Source organism: Tursiops truncatus, assembly GCF_011762595.2.
Source record: "Tursiops truncatus isolate mTurTru1 chromosome Y unlocalized genomic scaffold, mTurTru1.mat.Y SUPER_Y_unloc_1, whole genome shotgun sequence".
NCBI classification, from domain to species: domain Eukaryota; kingdom Metazoa; phylum Chordata; class Mammalia; order Artiodactyla; family Delphinidae; genus Tursiops; species Tursiops truncatus.
Window position 1 is genome coordinate 3842044 of NW_022983136.1, and position 19991 is coordinate 3862034.

General features: G+C 34.6%; 1 protein-coding gene across 10 annotated transcripts in view; it reads left to right on the forward strand.

The window, feature by feature from the left end:
* LOC117310589 (lysine-specific demethylase 5D-like) overlaps nt 1-19991 on the forward strand; it is a 43884-nt gene that overhangs the window by 5468 nt on the left and 18425 nt on the right. For 4 of the 10 annotated variants that reach the window (XM_033850295.2, XM_033850299.2, XM_033850294.1 and 1 more), the window contains 8 exons: nt 2396-2519; nt 2625-2809; nt 4402-4560; nt 4956-5075; nt 5191-5349; nt 5935-6051; nt 16564-16745; nt 16840-17002. In XM_033850295.2, the coding sequence (XP_033706186.1) occupies nt 2396-2519; nt 2625-2809; nt 4402-4560; nt 4956-5075; nt 5191-5349; nt 5935-6051; nt 16564-16745; nt 16840-17002 (1209 nt within the window). Of the gene's footprint in view, nt 1-2395; nt 2520-2604; nt 2810-4401; nt 4561-4955; nt 5076-5190; nt 5350-5934; nt 6052-16563; nt 16746-16839; nt 17003-19991 lie in introns of those variants that run through there. The other 6 variants (XM_033850301.2, XM_033850300.2, XM_033850297.1 and 3 more) reach the window with 5 other exon arrangements.

Below are 19991 nucleotides of genomic sequence, written 5' to 3' on the forward strand. Positions count from 1 at the left end.
GTCTGAAAATGAGTTGAATAAGAAAAACTGAGCAGGTAATAACTTGGAAACAGATACGTTTGAAAGTTGTCAGTGCCAGTCAAGAGCAAAAAAATTTTCACAATCAAAATGATCTTTAGTCGAATGGGATTGTCCACTGTGCTGGAAAGATTTTAAAAATTCTTGAAAACCATATGGTTACTAAAATAAAGAAAGGGGTTGTATTTCCAAAACATTATTACCAGGGAAAAAATACAAATAAATTCTAAGTAAAGCAGAAAAGAAAACAAGTAAATCTAGTGACAAAGAAATTGTGAGGACTAACATGTACATCGTTTTTCCACTTCATACATAAGTGTATGTAATATAGGAATTAATAGTAAGATGTCTGAAAGATTAAGAGTAGTACTGTGTTAGTTCATATTTTAAGACAAGCAGGTATTAGGTCTTTTAAAAGGTATTTGGTTTGCCAGCCATCACCTATAGAGTATATTAAGGGAATATGTCATGGTATAGTTAATATGATATAAGGGGAAATTATAAACGTACAAGGCACCTAGGAGTCCCATGCCTACAAACTGATGCAGTTGTCTTTCACAGTGTGTTTTCAAGATTCCTCTTACATTAACCTTACTAAATAATTAAATGTTTTACCTTACAAATTGAAAATATAAAATAGTAACATATTTTTTTTTACAATAACTAATTGGCCAAAAAGCGAAAATGTGTCAAGGATAAGGAACTAGGGATCTTAGTATATTGTTGGTAGGGTGAAAGATTGTACTAAAATTAAAATTTTTAATTCAAATTTTAGATGTGCATGCACTCCTGTTTTAACTCAATTAATCTTTCATAATAGCATGCAGCCATTATATGAGTATTATAATTTGTTCCCAGGACTTAATTTATAAAAATGCCTGAATGCCAACAGGGAGATCTCAGTGCCTTTGAAAGAAAAGTTTTAATGTTACTCACAGTGCCCCTAGAAGCAAGAGGAATACCATGCCACATGGGGCGACAGGAGGAAGGAAACATTAGTGTCTGTGGGGGGCAGAAAAGAGTAGGGAGAAGGCATAGGCCACAGCCTTTATCAGCGTATCCTCAGGGAAAGCAAGGCAAAGTAGGGTAAACATCCTAGAACTAACTGGCTGGTTTGAATAATCCCAGCAAGCTTTGGGGCCTAGGGAATTTTCCTAGTTGTTTGGTTCCTGGCCAGAGGTTGATTTGGCCAGGAACCAAACCATGGTCGTCATTTGTAAGTGTTAGATAAGGAGGTGGTTGGGGGTATGGACTTGGGATTAGTTAGTTTGTATATGACAGTTGTTTGTTGCCTCTAGAAATTAGCTAGACCTGGGAGGAACAGTCTCCCCAGTCAGCAAGGCCCTTCAAAAGATGTCAAAACATAAAATATAAAAAATTTAGAACATGATTAGTATAAGTAATTACATCATTTGTTTATAATACCAAAAAAAAATAAAATAAAAGAGTAGGTTGAATCTTTCCTGATGCCATAATAATAGAATAATAAGCTAGGGGACAGATATATATGTTGATGCTCCTTTTAAACTCAAGCCTCCTGTGTTTCGTTTCTTTTAATCATTTCTGCCTAATCACTGAGTGATATCTTTGCTACCACTGTGTCCCTAGTTAATGCTGTGTTTGTCATGGATATGGTCATACAATATATATACTGTTTGCATAAATTATTTTGGAAATAAAACCAGGAAATCGGTTATCATATGTGTTTTTATATATATGTAGAATAAAAGTTAGATAACGTCAGATTTTAGATGCAAAGAAGAAATGTAATAGAGCTTAAATTCAAGTTTTTGTTCAAAACTGATACAGTCGATAAAATACATTTCGTGGTGTTCACTAAAAAGAGATGTACTGAAAATGGCATATAATGTGTGTATTTTTTGACACATAACATTTCTGCTTTCCTAGGTCTTTAAATACATTGTCAGGAGAAGGGAATTATTTCTTATTATCTGAGTTCAAACAGAACAGTAGAATAGTAGGAGTCCTCTTATCTTCCCATTTGCGTCTTCAACTGAGTTGCAGAAAGGGGCTTTTTTTATAATTTATTTATTGTACTCTTTGGTATAAGTTATATATTTTGTGATACTTAAGCTTAACATACTGGAGTACTGTACCATATCCTTCATAGTGTGAAAAAAATCGAGACTATTACCTCTCAAATTTCTGTCTTCGTTTGTCCATCCCTGGTCACCCCTTACCCACAGATAAAAATACATCCATCAGTAAACAAGGTGGAGGCTGTTGACTGACTTGAATTTTTATGACCTCTTTTCCATTTATACTGCTGGAATATTTTGCGAATTGAAAGTCTAGATCTTAAGCATAATGCCCGTTTATATAAAACCACTTCCTTCTCTGAACCTTCTTTCAACAGCCAGAACCCACAGAAGAAGACATTGAGAAAAACCCAGAGCTGAAGAAGCTACAAATCTATGGGGCAGGTCCCAAGATGATGGGCTTGGGCCTTGTAGCCAAGGATAAGACTTTACGGAAGAAAGGTGAAGCCTAATAGGCTATGAGGCAAAGTGAAGGGTAAAGTACTAAAGTACCATGGGGGAGACAGTTTGTTAATCCTGATGGCAGATGGATTTGTTTGTTTTCAGGTTTGTTTCTGACTCCCCTAGATAAAGAAGGGGTCATATGCCCCTCAACTGTTACAATGAAGGAGGAACCGAGTGGGAACTGGGAAGTGATGTCGGCACTGCCCAAGGAGGATTCGAGTAACAGCCTAGAGCCCTGCACCAAGATGACCATGCAGCTGCGGAAGAATCAAAGCAATACCCAGTTTGTAAGGACTCTTAACACTGTTTATGAACTATCAGGACGAGGTGGAAGCTAAAATTATTTTATCGCACCTTACTTTCTCCTTCCTTCAGTTTACTTCTAAGCCCTTTAAATATGAAGACAGTGACGGCCAGGAGGGAGAAAGAACATACTCAAGTATTATAGTCAGGAGCAAAGTTCATATCCTATGTTCTATATCAGAAATTTCCTCCAAATTTTTGTGTCTTTTCAACTCCAGTGATAAGCACATTCTTAACTTTTACATCTTAATGTAGTAGGAGACAATGTGATTAAATATAAATTATGTGAAAGAGCTGTTTTCTGGCAAATGCTTCAGGGCTCTAAAAATCACATTTTACATAGTAGTGCCTCTCCTATGATCTTGCTTTACTTAAGTCTTTTATGTATATAAATCTTTCTTTTCACCTTTTCTTCCACCTCATCTGAAAGATTTTATAATCTCTTTAGTATGCTAGAGTTGCTACATTTTTATAAAGTGATAAATTTGCTTTTTCCTTCCTCTTAATCATGTCCACTGAGAGATTATCGTTACTACCACCATTGGGATTGTGTCCCCACTTAACCCTGTGTTTTTAGTACTTTCCAGATTGGGACTACTATAGATAATACTATTAAATTACATGACTTTAGGTAAGCTATGTAGACACTTACGTGGTGTATATATATAGTATTGGAATTGCTGTGACTGAGGGTAACTGCCTACATACATATATGTAAGTATATGCCAATGTATATATCTGTGTATAAACGTGTATATTTTATAAATTTACATATATTTATGTATGTGTGTAAATACATATATTTACATATACATGTTCTTGACAAATTATTATATCTACAGATTAATAAGAGAATTTATGTGTGTGTGTCTACCTCCATACACTCAGCAGATTTTTTTTTCCCACTCTCAGTTGTGTCTTTTTGCCCTTTACTGATCTTGTTACTTCTGCATTCTCCCAATGTAGCCTATCCTCACTGCAAGTAATTTTTCAGTAATGAATCCTTCCTGGTAAAAGTCTACTAGTGTGTCTTCTTTTTAAAGTGTACTTAATAATAAATTATTTCTGTAGTAGCTAAGAATCCAAGTTGTTAGACCTTGCCTTAATCTTTCTCTCCTTATGACCTATCCAATTCATTATCTAAACTGAAGACAGTTAAATGAAATGGAAACCTATTAAACTTCACATTAGAATAGCAGGTATAACTGGATAGTGGGTCATTGGACCTATTTATATTCAACTTGCAGTCTATACCAGCTATTACTAACATAGGTAATTCTCTGAATGATCTATGCTAGTATGTACCTTCATGCTTTGGGTTTGTACCGTGAAACTTAAATAAAGTCTACTTTTTGTTTCTTCCAACACACCTTAATTATGGTTCATTTCTTAACATGCATAGTAATTATTTATGTTGTCATATTTTTCACCAGACAGTGAAAAGTCATGAGTGAAGTCATGAGTAGAACAATGCATAGTCATTGACTGGTGGTGGCTGTTCAGAATGAATGGTCTGGAAGCCTAGGATAAAGTTTCCTTGAACAAGCAGCTTATATTATTTTATTTTTCCTGGTAGATTGACTCATATGTTTGCCGAATGTGCTCTAGAGGGGATGAAGATGATAAACTTCTTCTTTGTGATGTCTGTGATGACAATTATCACATCTTTTGCCTATTGCCACCCCTTCCTGAAATCCCCAGAGGGGTCTGGAGGTGCCCAAAGTGTATCATGGCGGTAAGGGCTGTCCACCATAGATGTTTTAAATTTAGTTCTTGGTAATTGTTTTTAATACAGACTCCTGGTTTTAGGGAAGAGTAAAGTAGGTTCCTCCATTTTTCTAAGTTAATAACTTTTGTTAGGTTATAATTAGCTATCAGTGACACAGTAAATGAGAGAATGGCTGGGTAGAGTAGCTGTAGGATGGTAGAAATTTAAGACAGACAGGAAGGACTGTAATCCAGATGATGTGAACCAAAGGAACAAAAGGAAATAAGTTTAGTAGATATTAAAGAAACTATTCCACCTGGAAAATTAAAGTGGAGGAATAGCATAAGATACATCTCTAGCTGGTTTTTTGAAGGGGTTTGTTGTCTATTGCCTCTGTCTTACTGAAATATTTTCTATTTCAGGAGTGTAAGAGACCCCCGGAAGCCTTTGGCTTTGAGCAGGCTACCCAGGAGTACACTTTGCAGAGCTTTGGTGAAATGGCTGATTCCTTCAAGGTGGACTACTTCAACATGCCTGTTCACGTATGTGATTGTGGAATGCGGATGTAGGGATTGGTGTCTGATAGTCTTAGTGCTCATGGACACGTGGGGCCAAAATATAGTGGGCTACGATCATCTTTTACACCTGTTATCACAGATGGTACCTACGGAACTTGTGGAGAAGGAATTCTGGAGGCTGGTGAGCAGCATTGAGGAGGATGTGACAGTTGAGTATGGAGCAGACATTCATTCCAAAGAATTTGGCAGTGGTTTTCCTGTTAGCAGTAGCAAAGGAAACCTGTCTCCTGAGGAGGAGGTAATGTGGTTGGTAATTCATATTTACACTGGCCAATAAAATTTAATGCCATTGGAAAATCTTGTCAGTGACCCAGAATTTGGATAGCCACTATTACTACCACATTTTCCTCTTTGGTATTTTCCTGGGGATAGGCACAAGGAATAGCATGATACCTTGCAGTTATCTGTTAGAATCCACAGTAGTCCTTCCTCTTTCCCCACATGTAATTGTTGGAAGTTACCACCTTTTGGTTATCTGCATAATAGAAAAACACAAATGCTACAACTAACTTGTTCACACATTTATGATTTGAAAGAACTAGGAGGGCATCAAGAAATGGCTTCATTTTATTCTTTAATACAAGGAGATCTCTTACCTACTCAGAGGTCAATTTAGATGTCCTAAATTCTGACTAAATCTTGTTAGCAATCTCTCCCTCAGTGCAGAACCAAAAAATACGATGGATGAAGCAACCTTATTTGGGGTGAAGAAGCTAAAAAAATAATCCATCTCATGTGTTATTGATGAATTATCCCTATAATAATTGTTGTTTTGCCATGCTAGTTACAACCAAGAAAATTAGTGTTTGGTTTTTTTATATAGATTGTCCTACATGTTAAGCCTTATGTGACAATTGATCCAGACCGCAAAAAAGTCTGGATTCTAAGAAGTACTCATTCTAAGAAGATAGAGATTCAGCAAGGCACATTCAGTTTTTGTGTATGTATACTGTGTTACTGTATATATGTTTGTGTGTATGTAGAAACACTTGAAGAGTCTGTTTCCCCCCAGTTTTTTTTTAATAGTATTTACATCAATTGTGGCAAATTGAAAAATATAAATGAAAAGGAAGAAAATCACCCAGAGCTTCTCTTTTAAAAAAAAAAAATTATTTATTTGTTTATTTATTTATTTGGCTGTGCCAGATATTCATTTTGGCATACAGGATCTTCATTGCTGCATGTGGGATCTTTAGTTGCAGCATGCGGGATCTTTCTCTCTTTTTTTTTTCCTCCATTTTGCAGATGTTTCAGCAGCATTTACTATCACAGAAGAAGTGGCAACATGTTCTACTTTTTTTTTCTATTTTTATTTATTTTTTGAAAATTATTTTTTTATACAGCAGATTCTTATTAGTTATCCATTTTATACATATTACTGTATCCATGTTAATCCCAATCTCTCAGTTCATCCCACCACCCCCACCCCACCCCCCAGCCACTTTCCCCCGTTGGTGTCCATACGTTTGTTCTCTACATCTGTGTCTCAATTTCTGCCCTGCAAACCGGTTCATCGCTACCATTTTTCTAGGTTCCACATATATGCATTAATATTCGGTATTTGTTTTTCTCTTTCTGACTTACTTCACTCTGTATGAGTCTCTAGATCCATCCACGTCTCTACAAATGACCCAATTTCGTTCCCTTTTATGGCTGAGTAATATTCCATTGTATATATGTACCACATCTTCTTGATCTGTTCATCTGTCGATGGGCATTTAGGTTGCTTCCATGACCTGGCTGTTGTAAATAGTGCTGCAATGAACATTGGGGTGCGTGTGTCTTTTTGAATTATGGTTTTCTCTGGATATATGCCCAGTAGTGGGATTGCTGGGTCATATAGTAATTCTGTTTTTAGATTTTTAAGGAACCTGCATACTGTTCTCCACAGTGGCTATGTCAATTTACATTCCCGCCAGTAGTGCAAGAGGGTTTCCTTTTCTCCACACCCTCTCCAGCATTTGCTGTTTGTAGATTTTCTGATTATGCCCATTCTAACCGGTGTGAGGTGATAACCTAATTTTAAGTTTGATTTTCATTTCTTTAATAATTTGTGATGTTGAGCATCTTTTCATGTAGTCCTTGAGCATTTGTATGTCTTCTTTAGAGAAATGTCTCTTTAGGTCTTCCACCCATTTTTTTCATTGGGTTTTTTGTTTTTTTAATACTGAACTGCATGTGCTGTTTATATACTTAGGAGATTAATCTTTTGTCCATTGATTTCGTTTGCAAATGTTATCTCCCATTCTGAGGGTTGCCTTTTCATCTTGTTTGTAATTTCCATTGCTGTGCAAAAGCTTTTAAGTTACATTAAGTCCCATTTGTTTATTTTTGTTTTTATTTCCAGTATTCTAGGAGGTTGGTCAAAAAAGATCTTGCTGTGGTTTATGTCAAAGAGTGTTCTTTCTGTATTTTCCTCTAAGAGTTTTATAGTGTCCAATCTTACATTTAGATCTTTAGTCTATTTTGAGTTTATTTTTGTGTATGGTGTTAGGAAATGTTCTAATTTCATTCTTTTACATGTAGCTGTCCAGTTTTCCCAGCACCACTTATTGAAGAGACTGTCTTTACTCCCTTGTATATTCTGGCCTCCTTTGTCATAGATTAGTTGACCACAGGTGCATGGGTTTATCTCTGGGCTTTCTATCCTGTTCCATTGATCTATATTTCTGTTTTTTGTGCCAGTACCCTATTGTCTTGATTACTGTAACTTTGTAGTGTAGTCTGAAGTCAGGGAGTCTGATTCCTCCAACTCTGTTTACATTTTCCCTCAAAATTGCTTTGGCTATTCAGGGTCTTCTGTGTCTCCATACAAATTTTAACATTTTTTGTTCTAGTTCTGTAAAAAAGGCCATTGGTAATTTGTTAAGGATTGCATTGAATCTGTAGATTGCTTTTAGGTAGTATAGTCATTTTTACTATAGTCATTTTAGTGTTGATTCTTCCAGTCCAAGAACATGATATATCTACCTCTCCATCCGTTTGTATCATCTTTAATTTCTTTCATCAGTCTCTTACAGTTTTCTGCATACAGTCTTTTGCCTCCTTAGGTAGGTTTATTCCTAGGTATTTTATTCTTTTTGTTGCTGTGGTGAATGGGAGTGTTTCCTCCAGCTCTTGACAACTATGATTCTAACTTTACTTTCTCTAAATTTGACTGCTTAGGTACCTTATATGTATTTGTCCTTTGTGGCTGGCTTCTTTCACTTGGTGTACTGTTTTCAGAGTTTATAAACTTCAAGGTTTATATCTTGTAGCATGTGTCATAATTTCCTACATTTGATCTTCTTTTCATTGGTTGATGGATATTTGGGTTGCTTCTGCCTTTTGGCTATATTGAATAATACTTTCATGAATACAGATGTACAGATATCTGTGCAAGACCCTTTTTCAGTTCTTTTGCCTATAGTATTCCCAGAGGTGGAATTCCTGAAACATAAAGTTTAATCTTTTGAAGAGCAACCATGTCATTTTTCACAGTGGTTCTGTCATTTTACACTCCCACCAGAAAGGCAATCCAGTACCTTTTTCTGAATAGTACTGTGAAGAATGATCAGACTTATTCCTTATTCTTCTTGTTTCTTATTCTTTAGAGGAAGAGCTTTCAATCTTTCATTATTGATTGTGAAATTAGCTGTGGGCTTTTTATGTATATCCTTTATTATGTTGAGGTATTTTCCTTCTTTTCCTTGTTTGTTAATGTTTTATCATGAAAGAGTATTGAATTTGTTAAGTGAACATTCCTGTACACTTTTGGTTTGAACACCAGTTTCCATTTTTCTTGAGTATGTATTTAGGAATGGAATTACTGGATTACGTGATAATCTATGTTTAATTTGTTAAACTGTTTACCACACCACTAGTAGCAAATGAGGGTTCCGCTTTCCACATGGCTACTAATGCTTGTTATTGACTGTTACATGGTTGTAGTCATCTCATTATAATAACTAATGTCAAGCATCTTTTCATGTGTATGTTGACCATTTATGTAACTCCTTTGGAGAAATACCTATTTAGGTCCTTTTCATATTTTAATTGAAGTTTTTGACTTTTGTAGTTGATATTTTTCAAATTATGGTAAAATATGCATAATATAAAATTTACTGTATTATTTTTAATTATATACTTGAGTGGCATTAAGTACAGTCACAAGGTCATGCAACCATCACCATCATCCTTTCTTATCACCCCAAACACAAACTTTGTACCCATTAAATAATTTCCCATTCTCCTTTCCCTCCAGCTTCTAGTAACCACTGTTGTTTTCTGCCTATGAATTTGACTGCCCTAGATATATCATGTAAATTGAGTCATACTTTTGTGTTTTGCTTATTGCATTTAGCATAGTGTCTTAAAGATTCATCAGTATTGTAGCATATAACAGAATTTCATTCCTTTCTAAAACTGAATAATATATATATATATAGCACATTTTGTTCATTAATTCTTCTGTTGTTGGACATTTGGATTGTTTGTATCTTTTTGCCATTGTGAATAATGCTTTTGTGAACATTGGTGTAGCAAATTTCTTTTTGACTTCCTGCTTTTATTTGGGTATAGGCTTAGATTAGAATTACTAGATTATATAATTTGAAACCCCAACAGCAGCGATTCCATTTTACATTCTGTCCAGCAGTGCACCAGGTTTCTAATTTCTCCGTGTATAGGTCAACACATGTTTTCTGCTATTTGTCTTTTGGTCAGTTTGTGGGCTGGTTTTTTGTTTTGGTAATAGCAGTTTCCTAATGTGTGAAAGTAAACTATTATCTTCCATCTGGATTTGCATTTCCCTAAATGATGAGGCGCTGAGAATCTTTTCATGTACTTGTTGCCGACTTTGGAGTCTTACAGCTTTAGCTCTTTTGTATATCTCTTTGACTTACTTGGAGTTGAAATTTTGTATGTGGGCCAGCCTCATTCTTTTGTAGTGGATATCTAAGTTTTCTATTTATTGGAAAGGCTGTCCTTCCCCATTAAGTGGTGTTGACACCCTTGTCAAAATCAGTTGACTGTATTTGCAGTAATTTATTTCTGGGCTTCCTGTTCTATTCCATCGGTCTCTAATGTATCCTATGCCAGTACCACACTGATTTCTGTAGCTTCTTGAAACGTAATACCTTCAACTGTACTTTGTGGCTATTTGGTGTCCTTGAGATTCCATGTGAGTTTTAGGGTGGATTTTTCTATTTCAGGAAAATTTTAGATGGATTTTTTCACTTCTCCATTGTTGTTTGAATTTTGATAAAGATTGAGTCTGTAGAATACTTCGGTAGTATTGACATCTTAAGTCTTAGAATTCATGAACACAGATGTGTTTCCATTAATTATGTCTTTAATATCTTTCAGCGATGTTTTGTAGTTTTTAATGTTTGTATACTTCTACTGCCTGGTATTCATTTTGATACTGTTGTTAGTAGAATTATTTACTTAATTTTCTTTTTGGATTGTTAATTGTCAGCTTTTAAAAATGCAACTGTTTTTTGTAGGTTGATTTCTGTAGCGTGCAACTTCACTAAGTTTATTTGTTGTAACAGGTTTTTGGTAGATTTTTTAGGGTTCTTTACGTATAGGATAATGTCATCTGCAAACAGATGATTTTACTTCTTCCTTTTCAATTTTGATTGCATTTTTTTTTTTTCTTGACTAATTGTTGTGACTGTAACTTGCAATTCCGTGTTGAATAGAAATGGTGAAAGTAGGCATTTGACTTGTTTCTGATCTTAGGGGCAAAGCTTCAGTCTTTTAATATTGAATTGAGTATAATGTCATCTAGAGGTTTTTCATATGTAGTCTTTATCGTCCTGAAGAAATTTCTGTTTCCTTCCATTTCTTGTTTGTATTAGGAAAAGTTGTAGAATTTTGTCAGATGTGCTTTTTCTGAATAACTTAAGAGGATTGTGTGTCTTTTTCCCTTACATTTTATTAATGAAAAGTTTACATTCATTAATTTTTGTATGTTGAACCATTTTTGCATTTCGGGAATAAATTCCAGTTACAAGTGGAATTTCCACTTCCACTTATAAGCAGTGTAGTATTCTAATGTGTAGCTGAATTAGATTTGCTCATATTATACTTTGTTGAGGTTATTGTTGACTTTGAGTTCTTATGTATGTTTGGAATAAAAGACCCTTATCAGATACATGACTTAACGTGACTTAAAAGAGTTTTTTGTCATATTACAGGATTAAAAATAATTTTGATAGTGTTCTGAAAAGTGCTCATTTTAAAGAAGTGCAATTTTTTTTTTTTTTTTTTTTTTTTTTTTTGTCGCCTGTACTTTTTGTGTTATTTTCAGAATCCACCAAATCCAAAGCAGTGAAGATTTACCACTGTGTTTTCTTTTTCTAGTTAGGTCTTGGACCCATTTTGTTTTACTTTCCCCTTACAATGTGAAATAAAGTTTCAGCTTCATTCTTTTGAAGTTAAATATCCAGTAGTCACAGCACCATTTCTCGAAGAGACTGCTCTTTCTCCACTGAGTAGTTTTGGCATCCTTGTCAAAATTGACATAGAAATGTGGCTTTGTTTATGATCTCTCATTTTTACTCCATTAGTCTAAATGCTACCCTGTTTTGATTACTCTAGCTTTGTGGTAAATTTAGAAATTTGAAACTGTGAATCCTTCAACTTTGTTCTTTTTCAAGACTGGCTGTTCTGGATCACTTGTAATTGTATTTGAATATTAAGATTGGCTTACCAGTACTGCTAAGAAGGTCATTGCAATTTTGATAAGGGTTGCATTGAATGTGTAGATTGCTTTGAGTACTTTTGCCACGTCAATGATATTAAGACTTCTAACCAGGGCTTCTCTGGTAGCGCAGTGTTTGAGAGTCTGCCTGCCAATGCGGGGGACACGGGTTCAAGCCCTGGTCTGGGAGGATCCCACATGCCGCGGAGCAACTTGGCCAGTGAGCCACAACTACTGAGCCTGCGCGTCTGGAGCTTGTGCTCCACAGCAGGAGAGGCCGCAACAGTGAGAGGCCCGCGCACCACGATGAAGAGTGGCCCCCGCTCGCCGCAACTAGAGAAAGCCCTCGCACAGAAACGAGGACCCAACACAGCCAAAAATAAATAAATAAATAAATAAATAAAGACTTTTAACCTATGAACACATATCTCTTTCCATTTCTTTGTCTTGTTTAATTTTGTCAGCAGAGCTTTGTGGTTTTCATTGTATTAGTTTTTCATCTCTGATTAAATTTATTCCTAAATATTTTATTCTTTATAATGCTGTTTTTAACAGACTTGTTTTTTAAATTTTCTTTTCAGGTAAAGAAGCACAATTGAATTTTGTGTGATTGTGTGTTGTGTAACTTAGCTGAATTCCTTTACTAGCTCGGTTTTTTATGGGTACATTCTTCAGGATTTTCTGTGTATTAGATCATGTGGTATGCAAATATAGCTATACATCTACTTTACTTAATATTTTAAAATTTTTCTGCTAAATTGCTTTGCATAGAACTTACACTACAGTACTGAATGGACGTGGCAAAATGTTGGAATCCTTGTCTTGTTCCTGATCTTAGAGGAAAGCTTTCAGTCTTTAATCATTGAGTATGATATTAGCTGTGGGTTTTTCACAAGTGCTTTTAGTAGGTTGAGAAAGTTCTCTTTTAATCTGAGACTGTTGAGGATAGTTACCATGAAAGGGTGCTGATTATTGTTAAATGCATCAGTTAGGATGATCATGAGTTTTTTAACCCTTTTTATTTTACTGATATAGGGTAGTACATTGGCTGGTTTTTATATTTGAACCATCCTCTATATTCCTGGGACAATTTCACTGGATCATGATGTATAATCCTTTTAATAAGCAGCTAGACTTGGTTTGTTAGTATTTGCTGAAGTGCCTTGTATCAGTGTATAATGTATAGTGGTTTGTAGTTCTTGTGTGCTGTCTTTGTCTGACTTGATGTCATAAAGTGAGTTAAGGATTCATTCCTTTTCTGTTTTTCAGAGAGTTTGAGTCAGATTGCAGTTTTTCTTGTAATTTTTCTTTCACTGGTAGAATTCACCAGTGAAGCCATCTCATTCTAGCATTTCTTTGTTCAAAGGTTTTAGATTACTGATTAAATCTCTTTATGTGTTATCAGTCTTCACATTTTTTATTTCTTGAGTCAGTTTGGGGAGATTGTTTTTAGTAGATTGTTCATTTCATCTAGATTATATGATTTGTTGGTATACAGTTTTTACATTGTCCTCTTATATAATACCTTTTTCTGTGAAGTTTTCAGTTATACCCATTTTCTTTTGTGATTTTAGTCATTTGAACTTCTTTCTCTTAGATTAAGCTTTTTCAGTTGTTATTCATCTGTCTCAAAGTATCTTTTAATTTTTCCTTTGTGAGTTCATCTTTGACCCATGGTTTTTAAAAGTGTGTAGTTTAATTTTCACATATCTGTAAATTTTCTGGTTTTTCATTGGATATTGATCTCTAGTTTCATTTGTTTGTGGTGCAGAAAGATTTTATTATTTTAGTTTTTTTATACTTCATTGGGATTTGTTTTATGGCCTAACATGTTTTATCCTGGGGAATGGTCTGTTTTACACTTGTGAAAAATATGAATTCTGCTGTTACTGGATGGGATTGTCTGTGTCTACCTTAAGCTGATTTATAGTGTTGTTCACATTTCCTATTTTCATATTCATATCTGCTCTGGTGGTGTTCTGGCCATTATTGTCTTAGCAATATTAAAACCTTCAATTATTTTTATAGAATTTTCTATTTCTCCCTTCAACTTTGTCAATTTTTGCTTCATTTATATTGGGGCTAGTTTTTAGGTGTGTGTTGTTTTGTCTTCTTGATGGATTGACCATTCTTATCAATGTATAATGTCTTTTTATCTTGAATAATTCTCAAAATCTATCTTGTCTGATAGTGATACAATGACCCCATCTCTCCTTTGGTTACTATTTGCACAAAATAAGTTCTTCAGCTTTTTTCCCTTTTAATTTGTGTTTAAGGCTTTGAGTCTTTTCAAGACATAATAGATCAGGTCTTTTTCTTATTCTGCCAGTTTCTGCCTTTTAATTGAAGAGGCATTCCTCTTCGATCCATTTACATTTAAGGTATTTACTGATAATGAAGAACTTAATTCTGCTCTTTTTTTCTTACGTCGTTAATCATTTTTCTTCTCAGTTCCCACATTACTCCTTCATTTTGGGTTTAATTTTTAATTGAATATTTTTCTCCTTTATTACTCATTTATCATTGCTCTTTTGTGTTTAATTGATTGTTTAATTGACTTTTTTCCTCAGTATGTCATTTCCCTTTTTGTATATTTTTTAGTTATTTTCTTGGTGGTTACCTTATACAACTAATATATATTACACTTGGTTAATACCACCTTAGTTTTAAACATTGTTCCTGCACAGAGTCTTCTCTATCCCTTTGTTATTATGGTTAATTATATCTTCATAAATTGTGTGCCCATTAACATAGACTTATAATTATTATTTTATATCAATACATTTGTGTTTATATCATAAGGGTAAAAAGAGTCACAAATCAGAACTGCAATAGTATTGAGCTTTTACATTTATACGTGTAGTTACCTGTATCATATTTTCTCATAAATCTTTGAGTTACCATCTAGTGGTTTTTGAACTTTTGCCTAGATAACTCTCTTTACTATTTCTTGTGGTGCAGATCCCTCATTTTTGTTTGGGAATGTCAGTTTGTCCTTCAGTTTTGATGGATAGTTTTTATCAGTTATAGAATTCTTGACTTATTTATTTTTTCTTTTATAACTTACAATATGTCAGCCTACTGTCTGTGGTTTCCATAGTTTCTAGTGAGAAATAGGCTAATCATATTGAGAATACTTTGTAGGAGAGATAACACTTCTCTCTTGCTGCTTGTAAGAATCACTATCAGCTTCCAATAGTTTGGCTATGCTTGGATTGCATTAGGCTTGTTGGATGTGTAGATTAATATCTTTAGGGAAGTTTTCAGCTGTTATTTCTTCAAATATTCTATTTCTTGTTTTATCTTCTCTCCTTTTAGGACTCTTATTAAGAGTATGTTGGTTTGCTTCAATGTTTCCCACAGCTGACTTAAAGGCTCTGTTCATTTTCCTTTATTCTTTATGCTCCTCAGTGTAAATAATCTCAATTGACCTGTCTTCGGATTTCCTGATACTAAGTTCTGACTTTTCATTCTATTGAACTGCTCCAGTGAATTTTTTGCTTCAAATATGATACTTTTCAGCTCCAGAATTTCTATTTGAGACGTTTTTTTTCTTCTGTCTCTCGAGTTTTCTGAGGAGACATTGGTCTCCTGGTTTCCTTTGGTTCTTTGTCAATGGTTTCCTTTACCTTTTTGAGCATATTTAAGATGCTGAAAGCCTTTTTCTAGCAAGTCCAGTGTCTCTGCTCTCTCAGTGACAGTTTCTCTTCTTTTTTTTTTCCCCTGTCATTGAATGGGTCATATTTTCTGGGTTTTTTTTTTTGCATGCATCATAATTTTTTATTGACAGCTGAACATTTTGAGTATTTTAATGTGACAGCTCTGGAAATCATATTCTCCTTCCCTTGGGGTATTTGTTGCCATTTTTTGGGATTGTGTAGTGTGTATGTTTTATATGACTTTTTTTAAAGGATTTTGCAAAGAAAAATTTTTTGTTAGATCTCTGAATACTCTTATTAAATTCTTTGCAGATTGGCTCTGTGTATGACCTTTCAATGCATAGATATTTACAGCTCATCACTTAAGCACAGCTTGGAGGTATAGCAAGAGGTGGTATTCCTTGAAATATAAGGAAGCTTTCAAAAGCAGGAGTTTTGGAGTTTTTCCTCCCAAGTGTACTGCAGTATCTGTTGTTTCACCCAACCGCTTTTTCCTACTCTGAGATTTCACCAGTGACTTTGATACTCCAAAAAATGAATTAATAACAATGTGTCAAACACAACCAAGAAATAAATGAGATGGTATAAATAATTTACTTAATAATTTAGTAGTTTGGAAGTAAGAGACAGCCTAAAATATCCTATGGAAACTACCCAGAGTAGTACTAAGGTTTGGGCAAGACTTCCAGAATAATATATCTGTGTGTGTTTGTTTTGGACAAGTAATAGAAAGGCATAAAGAAAAGAAAAATATGATAATGATATTTAGAAGATGTAAGTAAGTTAAGGAGTAACATCATTGTCTGTAAATTTTCATTAGGGGCACAGCATACCTGGAGTGTAACTGAGATAAAGTGATTTTAAAGAACATTTATGAAGAGTGTTAATTTCAGGGGCAGATAAATCTTAATCTGGATTATAGATAATTAATATTTTGAGTCATAGTCTTCCCTCTTTATGCAGAAAAATGATTTGCATTCAGAAAACACAGTGGACCTTCTGTGGGCCCATGAAAACTAGGTTTTTATTCCCAAACTAGAGCAAGCAGTTATCTTTCTTCACCCACCTGCTCCCTACTCACTCTGGTAAATCTCTGACCTGACAGGAGTATGCAAACAGTGGATGGAACCTGAATGTGATACCAGTGCTGGATCAGTCTGTTCTCTGCCACATTAATGCAGATATCTCAGGCATGAAGGTTCCCTGGCTCTATGTAGGCATGGTATTCTCAGCATTTTGTTGGCATATTGAGGATCACTGGAGTTACTCCATTAACTACCTACACTGGTGAGCAGGCTCCAAATGGCTGGGATGGATATCAAGATTCCCTCAGTATGCAAGGATATTTCCAGTCTTTATGTGTCTCTCTTTACCTGAGCAGGGGTGAGCCGAAGACCTGGTATGGTGTACCCTCACTGGCAGCAGAGCATTTGGAGGAGGTGATGAAGAGGCTAACACCTGAGCTCTTTGATAGCCAGCCTGACCTCCTACATCAGCTCGTCACCCTCATGAATCCCAACACCCTCATGTCTCATGGTGTGCCAGTAAGTACCTGGAAATAGGGGACAAATGGATTTAATGTTTGCCATGAAGTGAATGGCAGTGAATGAAAAGCTTAGTTTTGGAGGAAATAAAAGTTTTGGAGACTGGGTTTAGCAATGCATCTCTCTTTCCCTTTATATGCTATTTCAAGCTGCAATCCTGTGTAGACCACCAGGGTGTGGGGTATCCTTAAAACGAAGAGAAAAGAGAAATCAGAAAATTATTGAACAGCATAAAACCTAAAACCTTGTTTCTGGCCTTTTAATCTGCCTCATAGTCTGTAATAGGTTTTCTGATAACATTACTGGATATAGATTCTAATTTTATAATGCTTAAACAGAGGTGGGAGGGGTGGTTTCAGACTTCAGATTTTTCAGGATTCATTTATATCACCCTGTTTTGCAAAGGTTACTAAGCCAGGAATTTCTAGGAGATAAAATAGCACACTCTCTCTGTCTGCAACACACTACACATTTTCTCATTTGAACAACTTTTAGATTTAGATTAACCTCCACAAAACATTTTCATAACTTTTATGTCCATCTCCCTCAGTTTTTCCATCCACATAAAATGGACTTGACACCTCCAGTACTCTCTTCCAGTTCTGACATTTTACAAGTTCTTGAATTTTTTTCCTTTCTTCCTAATAACACCACTATTGTTTCATTAAAAAACATAGCCCTGAATATTGATTATAATGAGATCATACAGCTAATCTAGTTTTACCATTTCTCTTGCCTCATGATTCTTACTTTTTTTCCCCCACATATATTGGGGACTACCCTTCATATTCGGGACTAGAATTTGTGCATCATCTTTTTTTTTGTAATCTAATTTGCTGATGTAGTTATTCATAGTATTTTCTTATTATCCTTTTTATTTATGTAAAGTTAGCAGTAATCCACTTTCATTTCTGATTTTAATAATTTGTCTTGTCTCTTTTTGTCATACTCTTCTTAAAGGTTTCTCAATTTTGTTAATCATTTCAAGCAACTAGGTTATGGTTTTGGTGATTCTCTGTTGGTTTTCTATTCTCTATTTTACTTATTTTGTTAAGAAATTGACCCTTTTATAAATATATCATGTCCGTCTTCATTGCATGACAGTTTTTTACTTGAAGTCTAATTTCATCTCATATTCCTACAACCACTCCTACTCTCTTTTCATCACTATTTACCTGTAGTCTATTTTTTCATTGTTTTACTTCGAGTCCACTTGTGTCTTATGTGTAGGTGAGTTTCTTATAAAGAAGATAATAGTTGAATGAAGTTTTTTATTAATTCTGCCAGTCTTTGCTTTTTGAAACTTTAATTTTAAACTTAATATAATTGTCAGTAAGGAAGAACTTTACTTCTTTCTGCCATTTGTTGTTTTGTGCATGTCCTGAATCTTTTTTTTTTTTTTTTCTGAATCTTTTTTATTCCTCAGTTATTCCATTACTTCCTTCTTTGTGATTAATTGGTTTATTCCAGTTTAATTCTACTTAATGCCCTTATCTGGTGTTTATTTTCTAGTTATTTTCTTAATGGTTACCTTGGTGATTACAATTACTGTTTTAAAACAATCTGGTCTGAATTAATACCAATTTATTTTCAATAGTAAGTTTCAAACAAAATTCTTCATTCCTATGTAGGTCTGTCCCTCTTCTTTTATATTATTATTGTCACAAATTACTTGTTTGCCCTTGGACATGGTATTAAAATTTTCATTCCATGCACTTGTCATTTATAAAGAAAATAGGAGTCATAAAAAATGCACCACTGGTTTTTGTGTTTGCCAATTTAGATACCTTTTTCAGTGTTCTTATTTTCTTTGTATGGATTCTGGTTACACTCTAGTGTCCTTTAATTTCAGTCTGAAGGACTCCCTTTAACATTTCTTACAGAGCACACATATCTGCTAGACACAAACTTCCTCAGCTTTTGATTCTCTAGGAATAGCTCTCTTTTTTTTAATTTCCTTTTTTTTTAAATTAATTTTTATTGGAGTACAGTTGCTTTACAGTGTTGTGTTAGTTTCTGCTCTACAGCAAATTGAATCAGTTATACATAGAAATATATCCCTTCTTTTTTGGATTTCCTTCCCATTTAGGTCACAACAGAGTATAAAATTCCCTGTTCTGTGCAGTAGGTTCTTGGTAGTTATCTATTTTATACATAGTAGTGTATATATGTCAATCCAGTAGTGTATATATGTCAATCCCAATCTCCCAATTCATCCCACCCCTCCTTTCCCACCTTGGTGTCCTTATGTTTTGTTCTCTACATCTGTGTCTCTGTTTCTGCTTTGCAGATAAATTCATCTGTATCGTTTTTCTAGATTCCACATATAAGCAATGTTATCTTTATTTCTTCTTCATTCTTTTTTCTTTCATCACTCTGTGTTATCGCAAACTTCTGACATCCCTGATTTCTGATGAGAAATCTGCTGATAGTCTTATTGAGGATTCATTATATATGATGAATTGCTTCTCCGTTGCTACTCTCAAGATTCTGTCTTTGGTTTTGGCTTTTGAGAGTTTGGTTAAAGTTTTTAAATTTATTCTACTTAGAGTGGATTGAGTGGATTGAGCTTCTTGGATGTGCACACTTTTTCCTAAAATTTGGGAATTGTTCAGCCATTATTTCTTCAAATGTCTTTCTGCCATTTTATTTCTGTCCTCTTTCTCTGGACTTCCATAATGCATGTATTGATGTTGTTATTGGTGTCCCACAGGTGTTTTAGGTTATTTTTCTTTATTCTTTTTTCTCCAGTGCTTCTCAGACTGAATAATCTCAGTCAACCTATTTTAAAGCTTGCTGATTTTTTCTTTAGCCTACCCAAATCTGTTGAAACCATCCAGTGACTTTCTCCCCTTAATTATTTTCATTTATAGCTTAGGAATACTTTTCTGTCTCCTTTTTGTAATTTTTTTCTTTATTGAAATTCTCTATTTGCAGGGGACACCATTCCCCTGTTTTTCTTCAGTTCTTTGAACAGTATTTTAACTAT